Source organism: Leucoraja erinacea, chromosome 38 (genome assembly GCF_028641065.1).
Source record: "Leucoraja erinacea ecotype New England chromosome 38, Leri_hhj_1, whole genome shotgun sequence".
Lineage (NCBI taxonomy): Eukaryota > Metazoa > Chordata > Chondrichthyes > Rajiformes > Rajidae > Leucoraja > Leucoraja erinaceus.
The window spans coordinates 3708939-3736903 of NC_073414.1; the positions used below are offsets into that span (position 1 = coordinate 3708939).

The following is a 27965-nucleotide window of genomic DNA, read 5'->3' on the forward strand; positions in this document are numbered from 1 at the left end:
AGTGCACCAGTTCTTTGGTGTAAATGTGATAAGATATGTCTGAGGTTTTACAAACTTCATGCCAACAAAATGAGGACCCTTCTGCAGTTGTACAGAGCCCTAGTGAGACCACACCTGGAGTATTGTGTGCCCTGATTGAGGAAGGACAGAGTTGTGAGTCCGTGGAGGCAGGTTCTCAAGAGAGAGATAGATAGGGCTCTTAAAGATGGCAGAGTCAGGGGAATATGGGGAGAAGGCAGGAAAGGGATACTGATTGGGGATGATCAGCCATGATCACATTGAATGGCGGTGCTGGCTCAAAGGGCCGAATGGCCTACTCCTGCACCTATTGTCTATTGTCCCAGCGTGCGTGGGGGGGGGGGGGGGGGGGGGGGGGGGGGCCACTTTCGGTGGGGGGGGACCACGTGAGGTGAGGGGGGGGGGGGGGGGGGGGGAAAAAGGACAAAGGAACCTAGTGCGGGACACTTTGGAACTTTGTCGGTGCCCTTTAGGTGGCGACTGTTTGCATACCATGGGAATTTCACCGTGACAATAAAGTATTCAATTCAATTCAATCGGATTCCCACAGCCTCTCTCAGGTGGCTTGGGAGGTGTTGACAGGGTATGTTTCAATCTGTTGCCCCATGCCTTTTCTCAGTAGGGTTGGAGCAGAGGTCTTCGTCCGAAAGGTCACCGGTCCAACCACTGTAGTCAGCCTGCAAGCAACAAGGGCACTGGTTAGGAAGGAAAGGCAACTTTCGAAAATGTTGACAGAATTAACCAATTTTCCCAGGGCGGCACGGTGGCGCAGCGGTAGAGTTGCTGCCTCACAGCGCCAGAGACCCGGGTTCGATCCTGACTACGGCTGGAGTTTGTACGTTCTCCCCGTGAACTGCGTGGGTTTTCTCCGGGTGCTCCGGTTTCCTCCCACTCTCCAAAGTCCTACAGGTTTGTAGGTTAATTGGCTCGGTATAATTGTAAATTGTCCCCAGTGTGTGTTGGACAGCGAGCCGGAGGACCCTTGTCACGTAAACCACATTGCTTCTCCATATAACCATATAACAATTACAGCACGGAAACAGGCCATCTCGACCCTTCTAGTCCGTGCCGAACACGTATTCTCCCCTAGTCCCATATACCTGCGCTCAGACCATAACCCTCCATACCTTTCCCGTCCATATAACTATCCAATTTATTTTTAAATTATAAAAACGAACCAGCCTCCACTACCTTCACTGGAAGCTCATTCCACACAGCCACCACTCTCTGTGTAAATTATTTATTTTTTTTAAAAGAGGATTTTCTGGTATTTGGTTTGTAAGATACGAAGATGCCATTTGGCCCATCAAGTCATTGCCAGCTTTCAGAATATACCCACTCAATCCCCTCCATTTTCCAGCAACCCACTCCCTCTCTCTGGCAAAAACTGCCCTTGGATTCTCCTCCCATCCATCAACATGGGGGATCATTTATAATAGGTAGCCTCACCAACTGAACTTGTAAGGATTGTGTCTTTGGTTGCACTACAGACTTTTTTCTCACTGAAAACTTCTTAACTTATTGTATTTTCTTTACCATTTATATCTGTCTGAGTTTTATTAGTTTTAAGGGCCTTTTATGCTGCTGCAAGTAAGGATTTCATTGTTCTGTTGTCGATAAATCCTCTTTGCCCCTTTCACAAAAGTCACGGTTAAGGCAATTGTGGAAGGAACCAGGGCCATTACGCTTGGTACAACTCTTAAAAGTATGTGCATAGCAATCTGTGGGGTGAATTTGTGGAATGGTTTGGAACAGGAGATAAAAAACTAGCACAAGCATAATTCAGTTTAAAAAGATGTACAAAAGCAATTGTTTTAAAGGATATTGTGATGAGAATAGGTGATTGTGAGTGGGATATTTGTTATGCTGATTGTATCTGGAAGGCTGTTCAAGAAGGAACTGCAGATGCTGGAAAATCGAAGGTAGACAAAAATGCTGGAGAAACTCAGCGGGTGCAGCAGCATCTATGGAGCGAAGGAAATAGGCAACGTTTCGGGCCGAAACCCAAAAGGGTTTCGGCCCAAAACGTTACCTATTTCCTAAAACAGTTCCTATTCGGCCCGAAACGTTGCCCATTTCCTTCGCCCCATAGATGCTGCTGCACCCGCTGAGTTTCTCCAGCATTTTGTATTAGCACTGATTTAACATCTTAGAACTTAGCACATTCACACCAATCGACAGAGGGGCGGGGAGTGGGGAGGGAGGGAGAGAGAATGAGGGGGGAGTGGCAGGGACCAGGAAGGTGGGAGACGGGAGGAAACGTTGCCTATTTCCTTCGCTCCATAGATGCTGCTGCACCCGCTGACTTTGATTATAGGGTGATGGGTTGTATATATGACAAAGAGATACTAGGTGTATATAGCTGCTAAATTTGTATAAGATAATTCTAAGCAGTTGAATAAGGGGTGGACATTAATAAGCTTTGGCTTGTTCCTGCTCCTTTTCGGACACATACGATTCATTTATTTATAGATAATGTTTATGGCACTTCATAAATATTCTTGTTTTGTTTTTTTTGTATGCCGTTTCATACTTGCTTTTAATTTTTTTAATTCTGTTCGAAGTAAAGAATTAAATAGAATTTAAAAAATACAAAGAGAGGAGGTTGTCAGGATTGAACCTGGGTCCCTGGAGCTATGAGGCGGCAGTGACATTGTCTCTCTCTCCAGCTTTCAGAGAAGAAACGGGCCATTGAGCCGAGCTGGGGAAGGAGTGGCAGGATGGTACAACGGTAGAGTTGCTGCCTTACAGCACCAGAGAGCTGGGTTCGATCCCGACTACGAGTGCTTGCATGTTCTCTCTGGAACTCTGTGGGTTTTCCTGGGTGCTCCGGGTTCCTCCCACACTCCAAAGATATAACCATATAACCATATAACAATTACAGCACGGAAACAGGCCATCTCGACCCTTCTAGTCCGTGCCGAACACATAATCTCCCCTAGTCCCATCTACCTCCGCTCAGACTATAACCCTCCATTCCCTTCCCATCCATATAACTATCCATTTATTTTTTAAATGATAAAAACGAACCTGCCTCCACCACCTTCACTGGAAGCTCATTCCACACAGCCACCACTCTCTGAGTAAAGAAGTTCCCCCTCATGTTACCCCTAAACTTCAGTCCCTTAATTCTCAAGTCATGTCCCCTTGTTTGAATCTTCCCTACTCTCAGTGGGAAAAGCTTGTCCACGTCAACTCTGTCTATCCCTATCATCATTTTTAAAAACCTCTATCAAGTCCCCCCTTAACCTTCTGCGCTCCAGAGAATAAAGACCTAACTTATTCAACCTATCTCTGTAACTTAGTTGTTGAAACCCAGGCAACATTCTAGTAAATCTCCTCTGTACTTTCTCTATTTTGTTGACATCCTTCCTATAATTGGGCGACCAAAATTGTACACCATATTCCAGATTTGGTTTCACCAATGCCTTGTACAATTTTAACATTACATCCCAGCTTCTATACTCAATGCTCTGATTTATAAAGCTAGCATACCAAAAGCGTTCTTTACCACCCTATCTATATGAGTTTCCACCTTCAAGGAACTATGCACGGTTATACCCAGATCCCTCTGTTCAACTGTATTCTTCAATTCCCTACCATTTACCATGTACGTCCTATTTTGATTTGTCCTGCCAAGGTGTAGCACCTCACATTTATCAGCATGTCCTGCCAAGCCAAGGTGTAGCACCTCACATTTATCAGCACTGATGTCAGGGGAAAGGGAGATACATAGATAAGGAAGTGTAAGGTGTGAAAAAAGGACAAAGGGAATGGAAGTCAAGGAAAATGCACAATAGATCATTGTTAGCTGGGAGAAGATAAGATGTAGTCGGAGACAGTATGATTGATCGGAGAACTGGGAAGGGGGAGGGATGGAGAGAGAGGGAAAGCAAGGAATGCTGCCTGGGCCTCTGTGTTACTCCAGCATGTTGTAGGTTAATTGGCTTCAGTAAAAATTGTAAATTGGCCCTAGTATGTAGGATAGTGCTAGTGTGCAGGTGATCACAGGCCGATGCGGACTCTGTCGGCCAAAGGGTCTGTTTCTGTGCTGTTTCTCTAAATCTCTAAAGAAAAACGCAAGGAGGAAAATAAATCTAGCAGGTGACTCGACTGAGGACTTAGGAAAAAGCAGGAGGTATTTCGGAGCAAGCAGATTTTTAATATTCTTGCCCATTTGCTTAAAAAATGCAAAAAGAGTTATGCAGGTGGAATAAATATCAGAAACAGTCACAAATAGCTGTGGTACAAATAGATAAGTTTTGTAACACAATGCATTAAAGTGATGCACAATGCACTGTTGTGCTTTAAAATAGTGTTAAGGTTAGTGTTAATAAAGCAGTCAGTGAAAAGCTAGTACATTAAGACTTATAGAAAAACATCTTATAGAAAATCTTTAATAGAAAATGTTCCTTTCATAATACAAGTTCTCAGACCCTGCCCTTACACACCTGCCACTACAATGGTCTAAGCCAGTGATTTCCAACCTGGGGCCAGGGCAAATTTCAGGGGGGGCCACAGAAATATTTGGGGATTTAGGGGGCCACAGGTTCAATGAAGGGGGCCACTTTTTTTCCGCTAATAATGTCAGGGGGGGGCCACAGAAAAATTAGCTTGTACAAGCTAGAATTTAGAAGATTGAGGGGGGATCTTATAGAAACTCACAACATTTTTAAGGGGTTGGACAGGCTAGATGCAGGAAGTTTATTCCCGATGTTGGGGAAGTCCAGAACTAGGGGTCACACAGTTTAAGGATAAGAGGGAAGTCTTTTAGGACCGAGATGAGAAAATCATTTTTTACACAGAGAGTGGTGAATCTGTGGAATTCTCTGCCACAGAGGGTAGTTGAGGCCACAGTTCATTGGCTATATTTAAGAGGGAGTTAGATGTGGCCCTTGTGGCTAAAGGGATCAGGGGTATGGAGAGAAGGCAGGGATGGGATACTGAGTTGGATGATCAGCCATGATCATATTGAATGGCGGTGCAGGCTTGAAGGGCCGAATGGCCTACTCCTGCACCTATTTTCTATGTTTCTATGTAAAGAGGCCAAGAGGGGCCATGAACTAAAAAAGGTTGGGAACCACTGGTCTAAGTAGTCAAATCTTTTTGTTTAAAGTTACCAACACAGACCCCTTTGATTTACAAACATTAGCATTTATAAATCTATCGATTGGAATGTTTGACAAGGTTCCAGTAACAGTCACAATTTTCTATAAAGTTTGTGAACCTCTAACATTTTCATTCAAATGAGAGATGATCTAGAGAATGGCCCGTTCTTCAATGGTATAACATATACTCTGCATAAAAGTTCTTCAAAAACACCTCCAAATTCTTGTAAGCAGGGAAGTACACAAAAGCCCCTGTCCCACGATGCAAGTTCACCCAAGAGCTCTCCAGAGTTAAAAAAAATCAAACTCATCACGAGTATTTTTCTTACGCTTGGAGATTTTTCACACACTGTTGAAAAATCTTCACGAGTTTCCCCGTTTTCCGAGTACCTGCCGTTAGCGTTACGATCCGCTTCGGGACATCCACGAGCTCCGACTTACCACGATTTTGATTTTTTTTTAAACTCGTGAGAGCTCTTGGGTAAATTCGCATCGTAGGACAGGGCCTTGGCGGGTCAGGCAGCATCTCTGGAGATCATGGATAGGCGAAATTTCAAGTCGGGACCCATCTTCCAACCGGAGAGGAATCCCGACCCAAAACGCCACCGATTCTTCAGAGATGCTGCCTGACCGATGGAGTTACTCCTGAACTTTGTATCTTTTGTTTTGTAACCCAGCATCTGCAGTTCCTTGCTTTTGTTCCTAATAGCATGGATGCTGGGGTGAGATTTTGACAAAACTCTTAGACACAAGAAATTGGGAGCAACTCAGGGGATCAGAGAGCATTTGTGGAGACAAGGAATAGGTGATGTTTCAGGTCAAGGCTCTTCTTCAGACAAAGGGTGTCCAGTCTGAAGAAGGGTCTCGACCCGAAACATCACCTATTCCTTTTCTCCAGATGCTGTCTGGTTTCTTGGTTTCTTGGTCCTCCAAAATATTCCCAATAGAATTTAAACTGGAGGTGGTGGAGGGAGGACTTAAGCCAGAAAGGGTTATTGGGAAGAAAGAGCTACTTTAAATGTAGTTGCATCTGGTTGGGTAACTATAGTTGGGTGGAGATTATTCCATGCTTTAATTGTGCGGGGAAGAACGAATTGCTGTACACATCTGTCTTTGTAGCTGGGATCACAAATTGGATCGAATGCCCTCGTCTGCTCCTAATTGGTTTGGGTTTGGTCTTGTAGTCTATGTCGAGCTGACCATTTAACATTTTGTAAAAACAGGTCAAACGGTGAGCTTCATGTGTGTGTGTGTGTGTCTTGGAGAGGGTTCCTTCCACCTCGACCAGAGAATTCAGTAGTTTGGTGACACTCGCTTCTCTCTCATAGGTGTTAGTAACAAATCGAGCTGCCTGTCTTGGGACACGTTCGATGGAAGGAATGTTTTTATTTGTGTATGGGTCCCATGCTGCAGCTGCGTAATCCAAATGAGGTCTAACGAGGGTGAAGTATAGCTTCCCCTTGACAGAAGTTGAACAATGATGAAAGTTGTGCCTCAGAAAGTTTAGGATAATCAGGCAAGACTCTGGAACCAAGGGTGCCAGTAAATGGGTGGTGGACTTGAACCTGGCTGTATAATGTGCACGTTACAACACACTTGACTTGACATTTAAAAAATATATAAATCAGGCATTTAGGACTTAAAAATGATATGCTTAAAGTTTGCAGACAGCACGCAGATTCTAGAGAGGAGTCACTAAAATCCGTTTCATTAAAGTGCGGCTCTTATCCTTTTAGAGAAGAGAGAAGCAGAACAGCCAGAAATGCCACAGCCACATGCGTTCTTGAGACAGAGAAAGGGCAGAGAGACAGAGTCACCAAGAGCAGTTCAGAGTGACGGCTGCAGGAACTTCATCGCCAACGGGTTGCGACACCGAGATCGCCAACCTTGAGTCAAGCTGCCGCCAACGCCCGCTTTGTTTCCGGTGCTGCCAGAGGCACCAGGGGCGTGAAGCAAAGGTTTAGGTGTTAGTCGGTCACCAAGGAAGAGCTTAGCCCAGAGAGAGGGGAGCTTTACGAAAGCAAACAGTCTCAAAGCTGGTGATTCGAACTGCACCTGAGATGGGCTCACTCTCCTCCACGCGATCTGCTCCCACAGACGTTTTGCTCGCGAGTTCCAACGCCTCACCTTCAGAGACGAGACAACAAACAAAAAAATATCAATGGCCATTTCATTGATTAGACAATAGACGCACGTCCTAGGTGCAGGAGTAGAGGCCATTTGGCCCTTCGAGCCAGCACCGCCATTCAATATGATCATGGCTGATCATCCTCAAGCAGTACCCCGTTCCTGCCTTCTCCCCACATCCCCTGACTCCTCTATTTTTAAGAGCCCTATCTAGCTCGCTCTTGAAAGCATCCAGAGAACCTGCAGAGAATTCCACAGACTCACCACTCTCTGTGAGAAAAAGTGTTTCCTCGTCTCCGTTCTAAATGGCTTAATACATTAGTGCTCCAGAAACATTAATACTCAGCATAACACACTCGGTCTATAAATTCAGCAGTGCTGAACTACTATCTAGCTCTTTGATGATCCTCGGACTATCCTTGATCGGACTTTGCTGGCTTTACCTTGCACTAAACACTTACCCTTATCATGTATCTGTACACTGTAAATGGATCGATTGTAATCATGTATTGTCTTTCTACTGACTGGTTAGCACGCAACGAAAGCTTTTCACTGTACCTTGATACACGTGACAATAAACTAAACTGAATACATTCAACTGAAAATACTGGGCATCTAAAAGAGGCATTATGCAATTGAATTTCTAGGGAGATGTCTATATTACTCTGTGACACAGTGGCCACTGGAAGATATGAGGAACTGCAGATGCTGGTTTACATAATGGTCAATGTCCTGCAGGTAAAACCTGCATTACTCAGGGTTAGAAAGACAATCTTCCTTGCATTTGGATAAAGACAATGCTGGAGTAACTCAGGGGGTCAGGCATGAAATTGGTGATGCTTCGGGTCAGGACCCTCCTTCAGAACGGTCCCAACCCGAAAAGACACCCATCCATGTTCTCCAGGGGTGCTGCCTGACCACCTGAGTTACTCCAGCACTTTGTCTTTTATGTAAACCAGCATCTGCAGTTCCTCGTTTCCGACCGTTACGGTGGCACAGCGGGTAGAGCTGCTGCCTCACAGCGCCAGAGACCCGGGTTCGATCCTGACCTCGGGTGCTGCCTGTGTGGAGTTTGCAGGTTCTTCCGTGAAACCCATGGGTTTCCTCCGAGTGCTTTGCACATCCCAGAGAAGTGCAGGTTTGCTGGATAATTGGCCCTCTGTAAATTGTCCCTGTAGCGTTGGGAGTGGATGCGTGGAAGTACGATAATGTGGGAGTGGGCGATCGATAATCGGCAGGGACCCGTATACCCCTCTGTGAAACATAATCCCAGATCTCTAAATGTTGTTGCAGTGTTCCCCCCCCCAATCACTCGTGTGGTACTTGGCCGGGGTTAGTAAATGGCCTGTCCCACTTTCGAGACCTTGGCTCGCAAATTACGCCACCTCATGGTCGCTTGAGGCGATAGGGGAACCTTATGGCCGCGCGGGCCCCGTCCCACTTAGAAGCGCGGGGCTGGTCCTGACATCGCAGGGGGCTCTGAAAATCTGACAGTGTCCGAAATCTTCACGCGCCAACGGCCTGTCGGCATGCAGGCGCATTGCGGTCATATGCAGCGTCTTGACAGTGTACGCCTAGCGTGTGTGGTGACATCACCGCCCGGCGCCGTGCAACGCCCTAATTCAGTCGGCCCGCCTCCTGCCCAGCTGATTGGTAAGTATGACGCAAATGACATCATGCGCAAACTCAGCACGAACTCCGCGTGAACGCCGCTTCCGTTTGGTCGCGCCAAACGCATGCAAGTGGGACAGGCCCTTGACTTGGCTCAAAGGGCATCCCTGCCTTGCATCATCACCACCCACCTGCTTGTAGGTCGACCTCTGCCCTCGAACCTTGCTCCGCTGCCTCCATGATGGCCGCCTCTTCAGTGGCGCGCTCCACCTCCTCCTCCTCCACGATCTCACCAGCAGGAACGCCGCCCGCACTCCCGTTGACCTTGGCTGTAGCCGCGGGCTCCTGCCCAGTGCAGACAAGGGAGGCATTCGATCCACAGTCCACTGCCAACGACAATACTAGAGGCAAAAGCACAGCCGTTAAATCAAGACATTGGAGAAAGAGATCATAAGGTCATAAGTGATAGGAGCAGAATTAGGCCATTCGGCCCATCAAGTCTACTCCGCCATTCAATCATGGCTGATCTATCTCTCTATCCCACCCAACCCCATTCTCCCGCCTTCTCCCATAACCCCCGACACCCGTACTAATCAAGAATCTATCTATCTCCGCCTTAAAGATATCCATTGACTTGTGGCCTCCACAGCCTTCTGTGGCAAAGAATTACAGATTCACCACCCTCCGACTAAATAAATTCCTCCCCATCTCCTTCCTAAATGAACGTCCTTTAATTCTGAGCCCATGACCTCTAGTTCTAGACTCTCCCACTAGTGGAAACATCCTCTCCACATCCACTCAATCCAGGCCTTTCACTATTCGGTAAGTTTCAATGAGGTCCCCGCTCATCCTTCTAAACTCCAGCGAGTTCGAGAGGGAAGGTTATAAGGAAATTTGGTGGTGGTGGTAGATACAATGGTGGCCCTTAAGAGGCTTTGGGGCTGGCACATGGAAGTGCAGGGAATAGAGGGATATGGATCATGTGAGATCAGTATCATGTTCGGCACTAGTCCATAGAGGAATAGATCGGGTAAATGCACAGGGTCTCTTGCCCAGAGATAGGGAAATTGAGAACCAGAGGGCACAGGTTTAAGGCAAAGGGGAATTTTTTTTTTTAGGAATCTGAGGGGTAACGTTCTGACACAAAATGCTGGAGTAACTCAGCGGGTGAGGCAGCATCTCTGGAGAGAAGGAATTGGCGAGGTTTCAGGTCGAGACCAAGAGCCAGTTCCTTCTCTCCATTGATGCTGCCTCACCTGCTGAGTTACTCCAGCATTTTAGACAATAGACAATAGGTGCAGGAGGAGGCCATTCGGCCCTTGGAGCCAGCACCACCATTCAATGTGATCATGGCTGATCATCCCCAATCAGTACCCCATTCCTGCCTTCTCCCCACATCCCCTGACTCCGCTATCTTTCAGAGCCCTATCTAGCTCTCTCTTGAAAGCATCCAGAGAACCGCCTCCACCGCCCTCTGATGCGGAGAATTCCACAGACTCACAACCCTCTGTGTGAAAAGGTTTTTCCTCATCTCCGTTCCAACCCCTTATTCTTAAACTGTGGCCCCCAGTTCTGGACTCCCCCAACATCGGGAACATGTTTCCTCACATGTCTAGCATGTCCAAACCCTGAATAACCTTATATGTTTCAATAAGATTCCCTCTCATCCTTCTAAATTTCAGAGTGTACAAGCCCAGCCGCTCCATTCTATCAACATATGACAGTCCCGTCATCCCATAGAAACATAGAAAATAGGTGCCGGAGTAGGCCATTCGGCCCTTCGAGCCTGCACCACCATTCAATATGATCATGGCTGATCATCCAACTCAGTATCCTGTACCTGCCTTCTCTCCATACCCCCTGATACCATTAGCCACAAGGGCCACATCTAACTCCCTCTTAAATATAGCCAATGAACTGTGGCCTCAACTACCTTCTGTGGCAGAGAATTCCAGAGATTCATCACTCTCTGTGTGAAAAAATGTTTTTCTCATCTCGGTTCCTAAAGGACCCCCTTGTTCTGGACTTCCCCCCCTTATCCTTAAACTGTGTGACCCCTAGTTCTGGACTTCCCCAACATCGGGAACAATCTTCCTGCATCTAGCATCTAAATTAACACCTAAATGACTTCACTCCTGATAATAACAGAGTGGCAGCCACAAGTTGCATTTATTTAGATCACACCTGAAACTATGACCCCCCTTGTTCTGGACTTCCCCAACATCGGGAACAATCCCGGGAATTAACAGTATACAGTGTCTACCTTTGATTTTACCAGCATCTGCAGTTCTTTCTTCAACACTTCTTACCATTAGGCTGGCCATGGTCCTGGGAGGGAGTGCCGGTGGTGGCCGTCTGCAGGGGATTCTGTTCCACGCTGGTCCTTGGCGATGCGACCTCCATCTCCTCTGCCCAGTCTTTGACCGGCTGGTAGCCGTCCAGCGAGAATGGACTCAGCGGTTTGGTCATCGTGTCGGCAGCATCTGGGGACACATCCGCCGGGGGGATGCGTAGTTTGGGCGCATCCACGACTTTCCTCACTCGCTGCCCTTTGGGTACAACCTCTGGGCCTCGCTCTGTAATCGCAACTTCTGCCGCCACTTTCTGCTCCTTCGTCCCACCACCATCTTTCTTCGTTTCCTCAGTGGTCTGCACCTCCTCCTCCTGTTCCTCCTCTTCGCTGCCCGACACATCTTCACCCACTATCTCCTCTTCACTGTCGCTGGCGTCTTCCCACTGGTCTTCGTCTGCATCATCGGGAATATCTGCCGGAGGCTGGCCCTCGTTGACCTTGCTCTCAGCTCCAGCTGGACCTTGGGCAGGTTCTGGCTTAGATTCCTTTTCCTGCAAAGATCAAATGAATGTCACAGTGGAAAAGCAGAATTACTGCCTTACAGCGAATGCAGCACCGGAGACCCAGGTTCGATCCTGGTCTACGGGTGCTGTCTGTACGGAGTTTGCACGTTCTCCCCGTGACCTGCCGGGGTTTACTCCGAGATCTTCGGTTTCAATAGACAATTGACAATAGGTGCAGGAGTAGGCCATTTGGCCCTTCGAGCCAGCACATTAAATCATAAATTTTATCCTGTTTCACACTTTGTGTCATTGAGAAATTAGTTTATACTTTACAGTTATTAAAATAGCAAGGTTTGATGGAAGATTTTTAAGGGCTATTACCCAAGACTGCTGAAAATTCAATGTGATCATGGCTGATCATCCCCAATCAGTACCCCGTTCCTACCTTCTCCCAATATACCCTGACTCTGCTATTTGTAAGAGCCCTATCTAGCTCTCTCTTGAAAGCATCCAGAGAACCAGCCTCCACCGCCCTCTGAGGCAGAGAATTCCACAGACTCACTACTCTCTGTGAGAAAAAGTGTTTCCTCCCACACTCTAAAGACGTACAGGTTTGCAGGTTCATTGGCTTGGGAAATGTAATATAAAATTGGCCTGAGTGGGTGTAGGATGGTGTTAGTGTGCGGGGATCGCTGGTCGGCATGGACCCGGTGGGCTGAAGGGCCTGTTTCCGCGCTGTATCTCTAAACTAAACTAAACTAAAAAGAGGAAAACATTTCACTGTTGGGACAACCAGGTCAAGATGGCCAACCAGGTCACAAGGGTCCCTCCAACTGGTCATCTGCTGTTGGGATGTTTAACGCAGATTAAATGTGGATCTCCAAGCCTTCCTTGGTCATGTACAAGATGTGCATTAAATGCTTAACAGGGTCAGCAGAGTCAGGATTGAACCCGGGTCTCTGGCGTGGTAAGGCAGCATCTCTACCTCTGTGCTACCACGCCACCCCTGATTTTGGAAGCCTCCACCCTGGGGAAAAGTCCACTATATCCATGCCCCTCATCATCTTGCCCACCGCATCAATACATCGCTGGAGGAAAAATCTTCACTTGCCTTTTTCTCCTCTTGTTCAGTTTCTGGTGTTTCCCATCGATCATCATGCATGCTATGGGGAATAAATGAGACAAATGTCACCACTGCAGCGTCCCGAGAACTCTCCCCACTCAACTCCCAGTCCAATAACCCCAGTCCCAGTCCAATGTGGCCCTTGTGGCTAAGGGGATCATAGAAACATAGACATAGACTAGATCAGGGGGTATGGAGAGAAGGCAGGTACGGGATACTGAGTTGGATGATCAGCCATGATCATATTGAATGGCGAATGGTGCAGGCTCGAAGGGCCGAATGGCCTACTCCTGCACCTAATTTCTATGTTTCTATAAGCCCCCTAAATCACTACAAGGGCGCTCTTTCAGTCAGGAGGTGAGGAGGAACTTCTTTAGTCAGAGGGTGGTGAATCTGTGGAACTCATTGCCACAGAGGGCTGTGGAGGCCAAGTCAGTGGATATTTTTCAAGGCAGAGATAGACAGATTCTTGATTAGAATGGGTGTCAGGGCTTTTTGGGGAAAACGGGATTGGGACGCAGAAATCAGCCATGATTGAATGGCAGGGTAGACTCGATAGGCCAAATGGCCTAATTCTACTACTATAATTGTGTGGTATTAACTTGTACGACAGTGGTTGTTATTTATGGGCGACACAACTGGTAAAGACGGGACTCGGGTTCAATCCTGACGGATGGGCCGGATGGCCTTATTCTACACCTATAACTTGTGAACTAGATCATGTTGGCCAGCATGGTGCAAAGATGGCAGGACATGGATGTATATAGGGGGATAAAGAGGTGGACTCATTAAAACCTCCTTGTGGGCATATATAAACCAACACATTTGGGTTTGTTAGAAACATAGAAACATAGATATTAGGTGCAGGAGTAGGCCATTCGGCCCTTCGAGCCTGCACCGCCATTCAATATGATCATGGCTGATCATCCAACTCAGTATCCCGTACCTGCCTTCTCTCCATACCCCCTGATCCCCTTAGCCACAAGGGCCACATCTAACTCCCTCTTAAATATAGCCAATGAACTGGCCTCAACTACCCTCTGTGGCAGAGAATTCCAGAGATTCACCACTCTCTGTGTGAAAAAAGTTCTTCTCATCTCGGTTTTAAAGGATTTCCCCTTTATCCTTAAGCTGTGACCCCTTGTCCTGGACTTCCCTAACATCGGGAACAATCTTCCTGCATCTAGCCTGTCCAACCCCTTAAGAATTTTGTACGTTTCTATAAGATCCCCTCTCAATCTTCTAAATTCTAGAGAGTATAAACCAAGTCTATCCAGTCTTTCTTCATAAGACAGTCCTGACATCCCAGGAATCAGTCTGGTGAACCGTCTCTGCACTCCCTCTATGGCAATAATGTCCTTCCTCAGATTTGGAGACCAAAACTGTACGCAATACTCCAGGTGTGGTCTCTACTAACTTGTTGGAAGGATAACTCTATAGGTCTACTAACTCTCCAACTAGCTTGTTGGAAGGATAGGAATAGGAAGATGGGCTGAATGGCCTAGTTTAAGCTACTCACATCTCAACACGGGCTGGGTAGGAACAGGTTCATTAGTTCATCAGTCACATGCGCACCATTAGGCCATTCGGCCCATCGAGTCTACTCCATCATTAGATCATGGCTGATCTATCTTTCCCTCTCAACCCCATTCTCCTGCCTTCTCCCTGTAACCTTTGACACCGTTTGGTACTAATCAGGAACCTGTCTCTCCCCACTTCAAAAATACCCAATGACGTGGCCTCCACAGCCATCTGTGGCAATGATTCTGCAGATTCACCACCCCCTGGCTAACGATATTCCTCCTCATCTCCTTTCTAAAGACACATCCTTTTATTCCAAGGCTGTGTCCTCTAGTCTGAGACTCTCCCACCAGTGGAAACATCCCCTCCACAGTCACCCTATCCAAGCCTTTCATTATTCGGTAAGTTTCAATGAGCTCCCCACTCATCCTTCGAAACTCTAGTGAGTTGCCTGCCTCTGATGCTTGTTAGACAGACACAAAATGCTGGAGTAACTCAGCGGGTGAGGCAGCATATCTGGGGAGAAGGAATGAGAGAAGGACTAGCTAGTGTGAAGAAGGGTCTCGACCCGAAACACCACCCATTCCTTCTCTCCAGAGATGCTGCCTGTCCCGCTGAGTTACTCCAGCATTTAGTCTATCTTCGGTTTAAACCATTTCTTGCTACAAATGTTCTGCTGTTTGTTATCTCCACACTCCAGGGTAATATTCCCACTTTTATGAAGAGTGGCGGAGAGATACACTCTCCCGGACATTGGAGAGAGCAGGGTCTGGGAGCAGTAGGCAGCGAGTCAGACAATTCCCACCTGTAGTTCTTCTCCCTGCGTTTGTCTCTCCCTCTCTTCGCATCCTTATTTTGGGATTGAAAGATGAAGTCGGAAACCGTTGGAGGCTTGGGTGGTTTTTGATCATCTGCAAAATCAACCATGTTATTAGTTCATGATTGCTAGGAGCAGAATTAGGCCATTCGGCCCATCAAGTCTACTGGAAGTGGGATGACACCAGAGCACCGGGAGGAAACCGACATGGTCACAGGGCGAACGTGCAAACTCCACACCACAACTCCACAGCACCAGAGGTCAGGATCGAACCCGGGACCCTGGCGCTGTGAGGCAGCAGCTCTACCAGCTGCGCCACTGTGCTGCCCTCCACTGGTGTACAGGGGTGAGCCTTGGTCAGCACAGACTCGGTGGGCCGAAGGGCCTGTTGCCACACTGTATTTCTAAACAGTGAATTACAGCGCCAGAGACCTGGGTTCGATCCCGATTACGGTCTGTACGGGGTTTGTACGTTTCTCCCCGTGACCTGAGATCTTTTTCAATTAAAGTCAATTAAATTGATCTTGACTCTCTTCCTCCCCCACTCCAAAGACGTACAGGTTTGTAGGTGAATCAGCTTGGTAAATGTAAAAATTGTCCCTAGTGGGTGTAGGATAGTGTTCGTGTGCGGGGATCGCTGGTCGGCACAGACTCGGTGGGCCGAAGGGCCTGTTTCCGCGCTGTATCTCTAAACTAAACATAATCTTCTCCAAATACTGGCTGCCCAGCCCAGCCTCCCCTGCGCTTTCCGAGCCCGCGTTTAAACCTTCAGCAATGGGACTTGAGCCAAGATTTCGTCTCTGAGGCAGTGGTGTCACCCCTCAACCCAAGGCTGGCCATACATACACGCAAATGACAGCAGACCACGGGGGAACAATGGAGGAGGACTGACCAAATGTTGTGCCTTCCACCATAGTGATGAATGCTGTGGTGGATGTTTGTGTTCAATTATTATTGTGTATTGTGTGTTCTTTTTTGATTGTACCGCTGCTGGCAAATTCATATCACTGCACTTCATTGTGTGTGTGGGATGAATAAATCTGATTATTGACTACACACACACACACACGCACACACACACGCACACACACGCAATCACACACACACACACACACACGCACACACACACGCAATCACGCACGCACACGCACACACACACACGCACACACACGCACGCGCACACACGCACACACACGCAATCACACACACACACACACGCAATCACACACGCACACACACACACACGCACACGCACGCACACACACACACACACGCAATCACGCACGCGCACACACACACGCGCACACACACACACACAGAGGTGAGACTCAGCAAACCTGTGCGTCTGCCACCTGAATATGATTTCTTAGAGTTCTTCAGACCTGCAGACAGACAGATAGTCAGAAATAAGAGGTAGATATCTCCAGACATAGGAAACAGAGATGTACAAATATCATTACATTAATAGTTCATTAATCCATGCAGTCAAAATAATTTACCAATGTCTCCCAAATTTCTTGACCTACATAAGACAAAGTTGGCCAGACTAGAAGGTCTGGGCAAATATATGATCGGGGAGGTGCAGGATAGAACTGCAGATGCTGGTTTACAGTGAATTGTATGAAAGGAGAGAAGGTTAGCACTCCCCTTGATAAGGATGGAAGGGGCCCTAGTGGCCTCACAACACACAAATGGTTAAGGCATCGCCATCTACTTAGTGGTATCTAACCATGCGTATATGTTTCTATGAAGAGAGTTAGACTTAGCTCTTAGGGCTAACAGATTCAAGAGATATGGGGGAAAAGGCAGGAACGGGGTACTGATTTTGGATGATCAGCCATAATCATATTGAATGCCGCTGCTGGTTCGAAAGGTCAAATGGCCTACTCCTGCACTTATTTTCTATGTTTCTATGAACACAGAGAGCGGTGAATCTGTGGAATTCTCTGCCACAGAAGGCAGTTGAGGCCACAGTTCATTGGCTATATTTAAGAGGGAGTTAGATGTGGCCCTTGTGGCTAAAGGGATCAGGGGGTATGGAGAGAAGGCAGGTACGGGATACTGAGTTGGATGATCATATTGAATGGCGGTGCAGGCTCGAAGGGCCGAATGGCCTACTCCTGCATCTATTTTCTATGTATCTATGTAAAATAGGCACAAAACGCTGGAGTAACTCAGCGGGACAGGCAGCATCTTTGGAGAGAAGGGGCCCTGCTGAGTTACTGCAACATTTTGTGCCTATCCTTGGACTTTGATGGCTTTACCTTATTTGCACTAAACATTATTCCCTGATCATGTATCTGTACACTGTAAATGGCTCAATTGTAATCATGTATTGTCTTTCTGCTGACTGGCTAGCATGCAACAAAAGCTTTACCCAGTGCCAGATTTCCCTACAGGCTTGGCAGGCTCAAAATCTAGGGGGCCTCCAGCCAAGGTAGATAATATTTTTGACACTGTCATAGGCCTTACTTACATATGCTGTCACAACGCACTGTGGTCTCTAGACATCCCTTCAGTAATTTTCCTTCCCCTCCATTTCAGAATAATACTGTTTTAAGCCGATAACTCGACACTAGCACTGGCAATAAATAAATACAAAATCTCATTGGCTGCGCTCGGCGGCACATCAGTGTCAATCTGGTGGCACGGGGGTCCGACAAGCTGTCACACATGCTCCAGTAAAGCAGCGATGGCTGGTGCAGGAAACATCTTTGGATACTTGCAGGCTTCAAAAGTCAAAACTCAGGGGCAAGTAGGAAAGTGCAAAGATATTTGAACTAGGAAGTTGGCAAGGAGCACTGCTGGGGGTAGAGCTGATAATTGGGGCTAGAAACCTACTGTGTGGTGCTGTGGCTACCACCATCAGGTTAGTAATAAAACTAAGCTTATTTGTAGCATCTTTGTTAACGATAGGAAAAAGCATACTCGTTTTGTAAACGGTTTTTGGAAGCAGATTTGATTCGGTTTTTGCAATATAATTGTCAATAAGGAACAATTCTTTAAGAAATATTTCCCAAATATTATACAGAATTTCTTTTTATTTATTCTTCACTCAAGTGGATCCCATTTTGAGAGAATGCCCCATCCTTGACTTTACTCAAATTATTTAAAACACTCTTCCATCTTTCTCTAGTCGTGGGGGTGGGGGGATTGGGAGGAGCCTGCACAAGTGGAACAGCCTAGGGCCTCTCTTCATCTAAATCCGACACTGACTGTACCTCAGTGCACGTGACAATAAACTAAGCTGACCTGAACTCGGTACAAGTGACAGTAATATATCAATTTTTGACAATCCCAATCTTAGGGGCTCGGGAAAGCGGGAGGGAGGGGCACATTCCTGGATGTTGGGATTCAGAATTCCCAATAAGATCAGCTGTGAGAGATCTTACCACCCTCCACACACGGTCCTTACCTCTGACGCTGCTGTCTTCTTCAGTAGGACGAGAACTCTCTTTGAACCTGGTGGGAGGAAAAGGAAAATCTATTAATATATAAAACTCAAATCCATCCGTCCGCCTGCAGTACGGATCCCTTCCTGCCTTTTGATTCGTTGACGGCTGCTCCTTCCTATCAGCTTCCAACACACTTTGAAACAAAGTTGCAAGACAGGAACACTGAACTTTTCACTGCTGCAGCAGGCAGGGGAGGTGCAATTGAGGGAGGCAGGGGAGTGCTGGAAACTTACATTTGGCAACGGCTTCAGTTCCATTGGAGGAGACGGGTGCATGGTGGAATATTGGGTTGGGGGAATCACACCATTGGGGGAGCAGACCCAACAGACCCAACGGGTCTGCACTTGGTCTAGTATACATTAAAAATCTGACATCTCTCATCAGGGAAGAAGTTCACCTTCAGGGGCCAGCGATAAGCTGAAACATTTTTCTCGTTTAAGATATTATTTACAGTGAACTATGTTTACATATTCTGGTGTGCTGCTGCAAGTAAGAATTTCATTGTTAGAAACATAGAAACATAGAAAATAGGTGCAGGAGGAGGCCATTTGGCCCTTCGAGCCAGCACCGCCATTCATTGTGATCATGGCTGATCGTCCCCTATCAATAACCCGTGCCTGCCTTCTCCCCGTATCCCTCGACTCCACTAGCCCCGAGAGCTCTATCTAACTCTCTCTTAAATCCATCCAGCGATTTGCCCCCACTGCCCTCTGTGGCAGGGAATTCCACAACTTCTAGGTGTGTTCTGCGCCTACATTCAAAATGGTTTCAGCGATTTTACAATTTATTTTAATCATCAAGAACAGGGGGAAAAAAAAAAACTCTGACCATTTTGCAACAAAACAGTGGAGAAGCAGTGTTCAGGAGAGTATATCACCACCAGGAAACTATGACCACAGCTGTCATTCTGGCAGCATGGTGCAAATAAGCATGCGTGGGATTAAAACATGGTGCGAAAATTAATGCTGGGAGTTTGAAATGAGGGATTCAAGGTCTGAAGATATTAACCCTCGTTCGGCTAGATTTCAAAAGCTGAGCATACATTTAGTTTAGGTCAGACCCAAACTGCTGGAGTAACTCAGCGGGACAGGCAGCATCTCTGGAGAGAAGGAATGGGTGAGACTGGAGTTTAGAAGGATGAGGGGAGATCTAAATAGAAACGTATAAAATTATAAAAGGTACAGAAAAAAGCTGGAGAAACTCAGCGGGTGCAGCAGCATCTATGGAGCGAAGGAAATAGGCAACGTTTCGGGCCAAAACCCTTCTTCATCCCCTCCTTATAAAATTATAAAAGGACTGGGCAAGCTAGATGTAGGAAAATTGTTCCCAATGTTGGGCGAGTCCAGAACCAGGGGCCACACAGTCTTAGAATAAAAGGGATGCCATTCAAGACTGAGGTGAGAAAAAAACTTTTTCACCCAGAGAGTTGTGAATTTGTGGAATTCCCTGCCACAGAGGCCAAGTCACTGGATGGATTTAAGAGAGAGTTAGATAGAGCTCTAGGGGCTAGTGGAGTCAAGGGATATGGGGAGAAGGCAGGCACGGGTTATTGATAGGGGATGATCAGCCATGATCACAATGAATGGCGGTGCTGGCTCAAAGGGCCGAATGGTTTCCTCCTACACCTATTTTCTATGTTTCTATGTTTCTATGACCCGAAACATCATCCATTCCTTCAGAATGGTGTTAAGGGAAAGATAGATCAGCCATGATTGAAGTTGAGGCCACAGTTCATTGGCTATATTTAAGAGGGAGTTAGATGTGGCCCTTGTGGCTAAAGGGATCAGGGGGTATGGAGAGAAGGCAGGTACGGGATACTGAGTTGGATGATCAGCCATGATCATATTGAATGGCGGTGCAGGCTCAAAGGGCTGAATGGCCTACTCCTGCACCTAATTTCTATGTTTCTATGAATGGCAGATTAGACTGCTGTCTGCTGCTATCACTGGGTTTTAGATTTAGAGATGCAGCATAGAAACAGGCCAATTTGTTCACCAGGTCCGCGCCGACCAGCGGGAACCGAAGATGTTTGGAGAAAACACTGGGTAGAAACGGCGTACAGACAGCACCCGTAATCGGGATCGAACCCGGGTCTCCGGCGCTGTAAGGCAGCAACTCTACCGCTGCACCACCACTTGTGAATTTCTGAACCTCAGGCCCCATCTATTCCTCTCTAGATCGAGTAGACAGGCAGGGGGAGGGGGCACAGAGTGAGTTACAGGCACGAACACGGACGTACATGGGTTCCGTCTTCTCCGCGTCCCACTCCCGCTTCCACTGCCCCGTGGCGTTGCGATGCCGGGCCAGCCTCTCCTGGTCGATCTGCTCCCGCTCCTTCTTCCAGCTCATGTACTCCGCTCTCTCCCGCCCCGTCATGGATAGGGTGATGTCGAAGGAATCCTTGGGATCCGAGCGCCGGACCTGCTGGAAGGGGCGGCAAAACGGTTCATCAACGGCGTCAGGAACCCAGCGATAGTTTACACACACACACCCCCCGATTCAAACAGCAGGCAGCTTAAACAAGAGACAAGACACTCAAGAGTGTCTTATTGGCTTGGCAATCGTTTTGCTGAACACCTCCGCTCAGTCCGTCTTAACCTACCTGATCTCCCGGTGGCTCAGCATAGCAACATAGAAACATAGACAATAGGTGCAGGAGCAGGCCATTCAGCCCTTCGAGCCTATACCATTCGCCATTCAATATGATCATGGCTGATCATCCAAATCAATATCCCATCCCTGCCTTCTCTCCATACCCCCTGATCCCTTTAGCCACAAGGGCCACATCTAACTCCCTCTTAAATATAGCCAATGAACTGTGGCCTCAACTACCGTCTGTGGCAGAGAGTTCCACAGATTCACCACTCAGCATTTTAACTCCCCCTCCCATTCCCAATCTGACCTTTCTGTCCTGGGCCTCCTCCATTGTCAGAGTGAGGCCCAGCGCAAATTGGATGAACAGCACCTCATATTTCGCTTGGGTAGTTTACACCCCAGCGGAATGAACATTGACTTCTCTAACTCCAGATAACCCTTGCTTCCCCCCTCTCTCCATCCCCTCCCCCTTCCCAGTTCTCCCACCAGTCTTACTGTCTCCGACTACATTCTATCTCTGTCCCACCCCCTCCCCTGACATCAGTCTGAAGAAGGGTCTCAACCCGAAACGTCGCCTATTCCTTCTCTCCAGAGATGCTGCCGGTCCCGCTGAGTTACTCTGGCATTTTGTATCTACCAGGATCGAACCCAGGTCTCTGGCTCAATGTGGCAGTACCTCTACCGCTACTGAAGGAGGAATTTCTTCAGTCAGAGGGTGGTGAATCTGTGGAATTTATCACCACAGAAAGCTGTGGAGGCCAAGTCAAGGGATATTTATAAGATGGATTGACAGGTTCTTGATTAGTAAGGGTGTTGGGTGTTTAGAGATACAGTATGGAAGCAGGCCCTTCGGCCCATCGAGTCCACGTGAACCAGAGGTCACCCATATCCTACACACCAGGGAAAATATACAGAGGGAAATTAACATACAAACCTGCACAAGGTTAATTCCCGGGATAGCGGGACTGTCATATGCTGAGAGAATGGAGCGGCTGGGCTTGTACACACTGGAGTTTAGAAGGATGAGAGAGGATCGCATTGAAACATATAAGATTGTTAAGGGTTTGGACACGCTAGAGGCAGGAAACATGTTCCCGATGTTGGGGGAGTCCAGAACCAGGGGCCACACACAGTTTAAGAATAAGGAGCAAGCCATTTAGAATGGAGATGAGGAAACACTTTTTCTCACAGAAAGTGGTGAGTCTGTGGAATTCTCTGCCGATTCTCTGGAGGCCGGTTCTCTGGATGGTTTTAAGAGAGAGCTAGATAGGGCTCTTAAAGATAGCGAAGTCAGGGGATATGGGGAAAAGGCAGGAACGGGGTACTGATTGGGGATGATCAGCCATGATCACATTGAATGGCGATGCTGGCTCGAAGGGCCGAATGGCCTACTCTTGCATCTATTGTCTATTGTCTTTGGAATGTGAGAGGAACTGGAGAAAACCCACGCAGGTCAGAGGGATAGCGTGCAAACTCCGTACAGACAGCAACCGTGGTCAGGATCGAACCTGGGACTCTGGCTCTGCAAGGCAGTAGCGTTACCGCCTTGCCACCGACCCGGGTTAAGGGGATAAAGGCGGGAGAATGGGGTTAGGATGGGAACCGTGACTGAATGGCAGAGTAGACTCGATGGGGGACGAATGGCCAAATTCTGGTCCGAGAACTTCGGGACTTGTGAATTGACCGCCGTCTCACCTGCCGGTCCTTGCCCCAGTCCGCGCCGGTCTTCACCTTGTCGAAGTCGGGGCCGCCCCAGTTCCGCACGTGGCGCCGGCTGCCGTCCTTCCGGTCGCCACCAGGAAGCGATCCCAAACGCCGAGGATCGTCCAGGAAGTTCCGCATGGGATTCTTCTCCCCGGATCCGTCCTAAAATCAAGAATCCAGGGACATTTTCAACATTTAGTTCAGTTTTTAGCATCAGAATCAGAATCGTTCATTGTCATTTGAACATAAGTTCAAACGAAATTGCGTTTCTGCAGTCATAACAAACAAACAAACAAAAAAAAATACACACACTTAACGCAATTCCACACAAAACATCCATCACAGTGAATCCCCAAACACCTCCTCACTGTGATGGAAGGCAAAATCTTATCTCTTCCCCGTTCTCTGTGCCCATTCCTCTCTCGCACTCAAGCAGCTAAACTGGTGCATCGAGCCGATCGAGGCTCCTGATGTTAGATGTTGGAGCCCCCCACGGTGGGCGATAGTAAGTCCCCCGGCCGTTTAAGTTGCGCCGGGCGATGTAAGGCCCCGCTCCGGGTCGATTTAAACCCCTCGATTTGGGTGGGCGAAGATTGCCGTTGCGGGAGCTCCGAAAAGCGGTCTCCCACTAGGGACCCGCGAGCTCCCGATGTTACCGTCCACAGGATTTGCAGCCGATGCCTCCGAGCTCCGAAGTTTAGAGATACAGCACAGAATCGGCCCACCGAGTCCGCGCTGACCAGCGATCCCCGCACACTAACACTATCCTACACCCACTAGGGATAATTTTACATGTATAGCAAGCCGATGAACCTACAATCCTGCACGTCTTTGGAATGTGGGACGAAACCGGAGAAAACCCACGTGGTCACAGGGAGATCGTACAGGTAGTAGTCGGGATGGAACCCTGGTCTTTGGCACGGACAGCACTGTAAAGCAGCAACTCTACCACTGCGCCACCGTGCCGCCCAGGTAGATTGGAACTTTATGAAGTTATCCTTACCATACGAGAGGCCGGCAATGCCGCAAATTGTCCCTAGTATGTGTCGGAGGATGCCAGTGTACGGCAAAGATCCTATAGCGGAGCAAGATAGACCACTCCTGCTAAATGCAATGGGCTGACGTGTAGTACGCAACGGAGCGGAACGTGGGCCTTTTTTTCCATCCATTTTAGTAACCTGACCCGACCCGACTCGCAGTGTAATCAACGTTGCGGGGAAACAGTTTGTGTTAATAAATTAAAATTCTGAAAATGAGGAGAAGATTTTTTCCAAAGAACTTTGATTTTTACAAGGATGTTTCCGTAACCGGCTTCCGTCTCCGCACTAGTATCTTTGCTCCGCTACGGGTGCGGAGACGGAAGCCGGTTACGGAAATGGGGCCGAAAATGACCCATGAATCTGCCCATGACTGTACTACGTCTTTTTCATCGAGTGGATGATCTTGCTCGCTGTAGGGTCTTTGGTGTACGGAGTGACAGATCCTCGGTAGGGACGGTAAGGGCCTGATTCCACGCTGCATCTTTGAAGTCTAAAATCTAAAGTAAACACAAGATTTATTCTCCACCGAGAATATAATTGTCGTCGATGGCGGAGAAGCACTGACACTTCCTCCTCGGACAACAATAAAAATAACAGGAGCTAATTAAATCTAAATAGAGCAGTCGCTCTGACAGAAGTGCGACACAGCAACAGAGAATGTATCCGTAAGGATTACGCTTCATTAAACACAGCTGTGTGTGTAATCGTTTAAAGAGATACAAACCCTCTCTCCGGAGATGAATTTTACTGATCTGCAGGAAGAGAGGAGAGGAACTTAATTCCTCCCGTCCTGTCCACTCCCCATGTCACCCCAGTGACTTTCCCAACACTGCCCATTCCCAGATTGTTATAACAATTCAGACACAAAATGCTGGAGCAACTCAGCGGGTCAGGCAGCATCTCTGGAGGAAAGGAATAGTTGACATTCCATATGTTATATAGGAGTAAAATTAGGCCATTCGGCCCTTTGAGTCTACTCTACCATTCAATCATGGCTGATCTCTGCCTCCTAATCCCATTTTTATTTTCGGGTCCAGAACCGACTTAAGACCTGCTTGGATCGACCCGAGACATCACCTATTCCTTTTCTCCGGAGATGCTGCCTGGCCCGCTGAGTTACTCCGGCTTTTTGTGTTTGTTTTCGCTGTAAACCAGCATCTGCAGTTCCTTCCTACACATGGAATAATGCAGCGGAGGAACGGGCCCTTCAGCCCACAATGCTTGTGCCGAACACAATGCCAAGGTTAGTTTGTTTTAGTTTAGAGATACAGCGCAGTTACAGGCTCAACGTTCTATCCAGTCAGCACCGGCCAGCAATCCCCATACACAAGCCTTGTCCTTCACACTAGTGGCAATTTTACAATTAACCTATGAACCTCTATGTCTTTGGAGTTTAGTTTAGTTTAGAGATACATCGCGGAAACAGGCCCTTTCATACCGAAGGCAACCGCCTCCGTTGCCATGCTGTGAGAACGGAGAGGTTGAGAAGGAGTTTCTTCCCAGAGGCCATTAGGACTGCAAACTCCTATCTCACCAGGGACTAACTCTACTGAACCACTCTACAGCTTTTTTTTAAAAGTGCTGCTGTTTTCATTCCGCCCACAATATTTAATATGTAAAATAATGTGATTCTGTTCCATTCTGTTTGTAGTTTGTTTGGTTTGTTTGTTTGTTTGTCTTTTTGCACAAAGTCCACGAGGATCGCCACTTTTCATTTCACTGCACATCTCGTATGTGTATGTGACGAATAGACTTGACTTGACTTGACTTTCAGCCCACCGGGTTCAGACTGAAGAAGGGTCTCGACCCGAAAGGTCGCCAATTCCTTCTCCCCATAGATCCTGCCTCACCCGCTGAGTTTCTCCAGCATTTTGTATCTACCATCGGTCCACCAAGTCCGTACCGACCAGTGATCCCTGCACATTAACACTCTCCAAGGGCCATTTATTTTTAAACATAAACCAAGCCTATTAATCTACAAACCTGCACGTCTTTGGAGTGTGGGAGGAAACCGAAGATCTCGGAGAAAACCCACGCAGTTCACAGGGAGAACGTACAAACTCCGTACAGACAGCACCCGTGGTCAGGATCGAACCTGGGTATATAATCTACCTATTGCAGAAGCAAGGAACTGCAGAAACTGGTTTACACAAAATGACACAGTGCTGGAGTAACTCAATGGACCCACAGAGTTATTCTAGCACTTTGTGCCCTCAACCAATTGGACTTCAGTATGACTTGGGTGGCACAGCGGTAGAGTTGCTGCCTTAAAGCCCCAGAGACCTGGGTTCGATTCCGACAATGTGTCCTGTCTGCATGGAGTTTGTACATTGTCCCCTTGACAGCGTGGGTTTTCTCCGGGCGCTCCGGTTTCCTCCCACACTCCAAAGACGTGCAGGTGTGTAGGTCGACTGGCTCTATAAATTGGCCCTCAGATAGTCCAAGTGTACGGGGCGATCGCTGATCGGCACAGCCTAGCTCAGACCCACTACACTACAGGAACACAGAGCCTCAAGATTTTGGACAGCCATAAATTTCTAGCTTAGACACAGTCAGCCACATCGTGTAACTCGATTTTTCAATGAAACTCCAGCATCTGTTGTCTGCACATTACATTGCTGGTGATAGAAACATAGAAACATAGACAATAGGTGCAGGACTGGTGCCATCACACTCTGTATTGAGGAAGTGCCGTGCTATCGGAGGAACAACACAATGCCTCATAGTTGCAACAACACTTCATAGATACATAGAAAATAGGTGCAGGACTGGTGCCATCACACTCTGTATTGAGGGAGTGCCGCGCTATCGGAGGCTATTCGGCCCTTCGAGCCTGCACCGCCATTCGATATGATCATGGCTGATCATCCAACTCAGTATCCTGTACCTGCCTTCTCTCCATACCACCTGATCCCTTTAGCCACAAGGGCCACATCTAACTCCCTCTTAAATATAGCCAATGAACTGTGTGGCCTCAACTACCTTATGTGGCAGAGAATTCCACAGATTCACCACTCTCTGTGTGAAAAATGATTTTCTCATCTCGGTCCTAAAAGATTTCCCCCTTATCCTTAAACTGTGTGACCCCTTGTTCTGGACTTCCCCAACATCGGTAACAATCTTCCTGCATCTAGCCTGTCCAACCCCTTAAGAATTTTGTAAGTTTCTATAAGATCCCCCCTCAATCTTCTGAATTCTAGCGAATACAAGCCGAGTCTATCCAGTCTTTCTTCATATGAAAGTCCTGACATCCCAGGGATCAGTCTGGTGAACCTTCTCTGTACTCCCTCTATGGCAAGAATGTCTTTCCTCAGATTAGGAGACCAAAACTGTACGCAATACTCCAGGTGTGGTCTCACCATGACCCTGTACAACTGCAGTAGAACCTCCCTGCTCCTATACTCAAATCCTTTTGCTATGATCACGACTTATCTTCTGTATGATCTGTATCTAGGAAGATTTGGTGCACATGGGGTTTGTGGAGATGGGAACCTGCTGACACGAATATTTAATTGCTGTTGTGACTTGTTAGAGCTTCAGATGCTGTGAGTCATCAGGGTGGATGAAGATAATGTGCGTTGATGATTGATATTTCTGGGGCTCCTGTATCCTGCCATAGATGTACCAAGGGACCCCTGTCTCACTCCGTCACCACCCCAGGCAAGATGCAGAGACGCACACCACTTCTGATTCTACTTTCGCACATTCATAACCACTTCTACACAGTTTAGTTTAGCTTAGTTTAGAGATACAGCACGGAAACAGGCCCTTCGGCCCACCGAGTGCATGCCGACCAGCGATCCCCGCACATTAACACCACCCAAGGAGAGGGGTGAGAGACGGACAAGATCATGCAAGACCGTGGGTGGGAGATGGAGACGGGGACGGAAATGCCCGGAGATCGGCGCACGGACGCAGTCGTGCTGAGCGGCGCAGTCTCACCATCTGGCCCCTCTCGTACTCTGCAATCTTCTCCATCTCTTCGTTCATCTGCTCGATGTTCTGTCTTCTCTTCTCTTCCCATTCCTGTCAGGAGAAATGGTTTTAAAA

General features: G+C 47.7%; 1 protein-coding gene and 1 non-coding gene across 3 annotated transcripts; one reads left to right on the forward strand and one right to left on the reverse strand.

The window, feature by feature from the left end:
- Nucleotides 1-455: 455 nt before the first annotated feature.
- Nucleotides 456-27965, reverse strand: LOC129714150 (coiled-coil domain-containing protein 9-like). Of its 2 annotated transcripts, none has more exons than XM_055663646.1 (11): nucleotides 27858-27965; nucleotides 22867-23037; nucleotides 20816-20997; nucleotides 18537-18583; nucleotides 16459-16503; nucleotides 15110-15215; nucleotides 12772-12823; nucleotides 11174-11708; nucleotides 9056-9265; nucleotides 7182-7253; nucleotides 456-695 (listed from the first exon to the last, which is right to left on the reverse strand). In XM_055663646.1, exons 1-11 carry the CDS (start codon nucleotides 27903-27905, stop codon nucleotides 691-693), a joined length of 1473 nt encoding a protein of 490 aa, XP_055519621.1. In that variant the 5' UTR covers nucleotides 27906-27965; the 3' UTR covers nucleotides 456-690. The 2 variants fall into 2 exon arrangements, with proteins under 2 accessions (XP_055519621.1, XP_055519620.1); XM_055663645.1 differs by having other exon boundaries at nucleotides 20816-21000.
- On the forward strand, nucleotides 16735-16861 carry LOC129714296 (U6atac minor spliceosomal RNA). Its single transcript, XR_008726332.1, has one exon. It is a non-coding gene; the product is annotated as a U6atac minor spliceosomal RNA (small nuclear RNA).

Bases quoted from the DNA above. Each gene is read 5' to 3' on its own strand.
- LOC129714150 (XM_055663645.1), bottom strand. From the start codon at position 27,905: ATGAACGAAGAGATGGAGAAGATTGCAGAGTACGAGAGGGGCCAGATG. The intron at 16,504-18,536 runs GTAAGGACCGTG...GTCTGTCTGCAG, and splicing joins AGAAGACAGCAGCGTCAGAG to GTCTGAAGAACTCTAAGAAA. The intron at 15,216-16,458 runs GTTTGCTGAGTC...TTGATTTTGCAG, and splicing joins TTCAGGTGGCAGACGCACAG to ATGATCAAAAACCACCCAAG.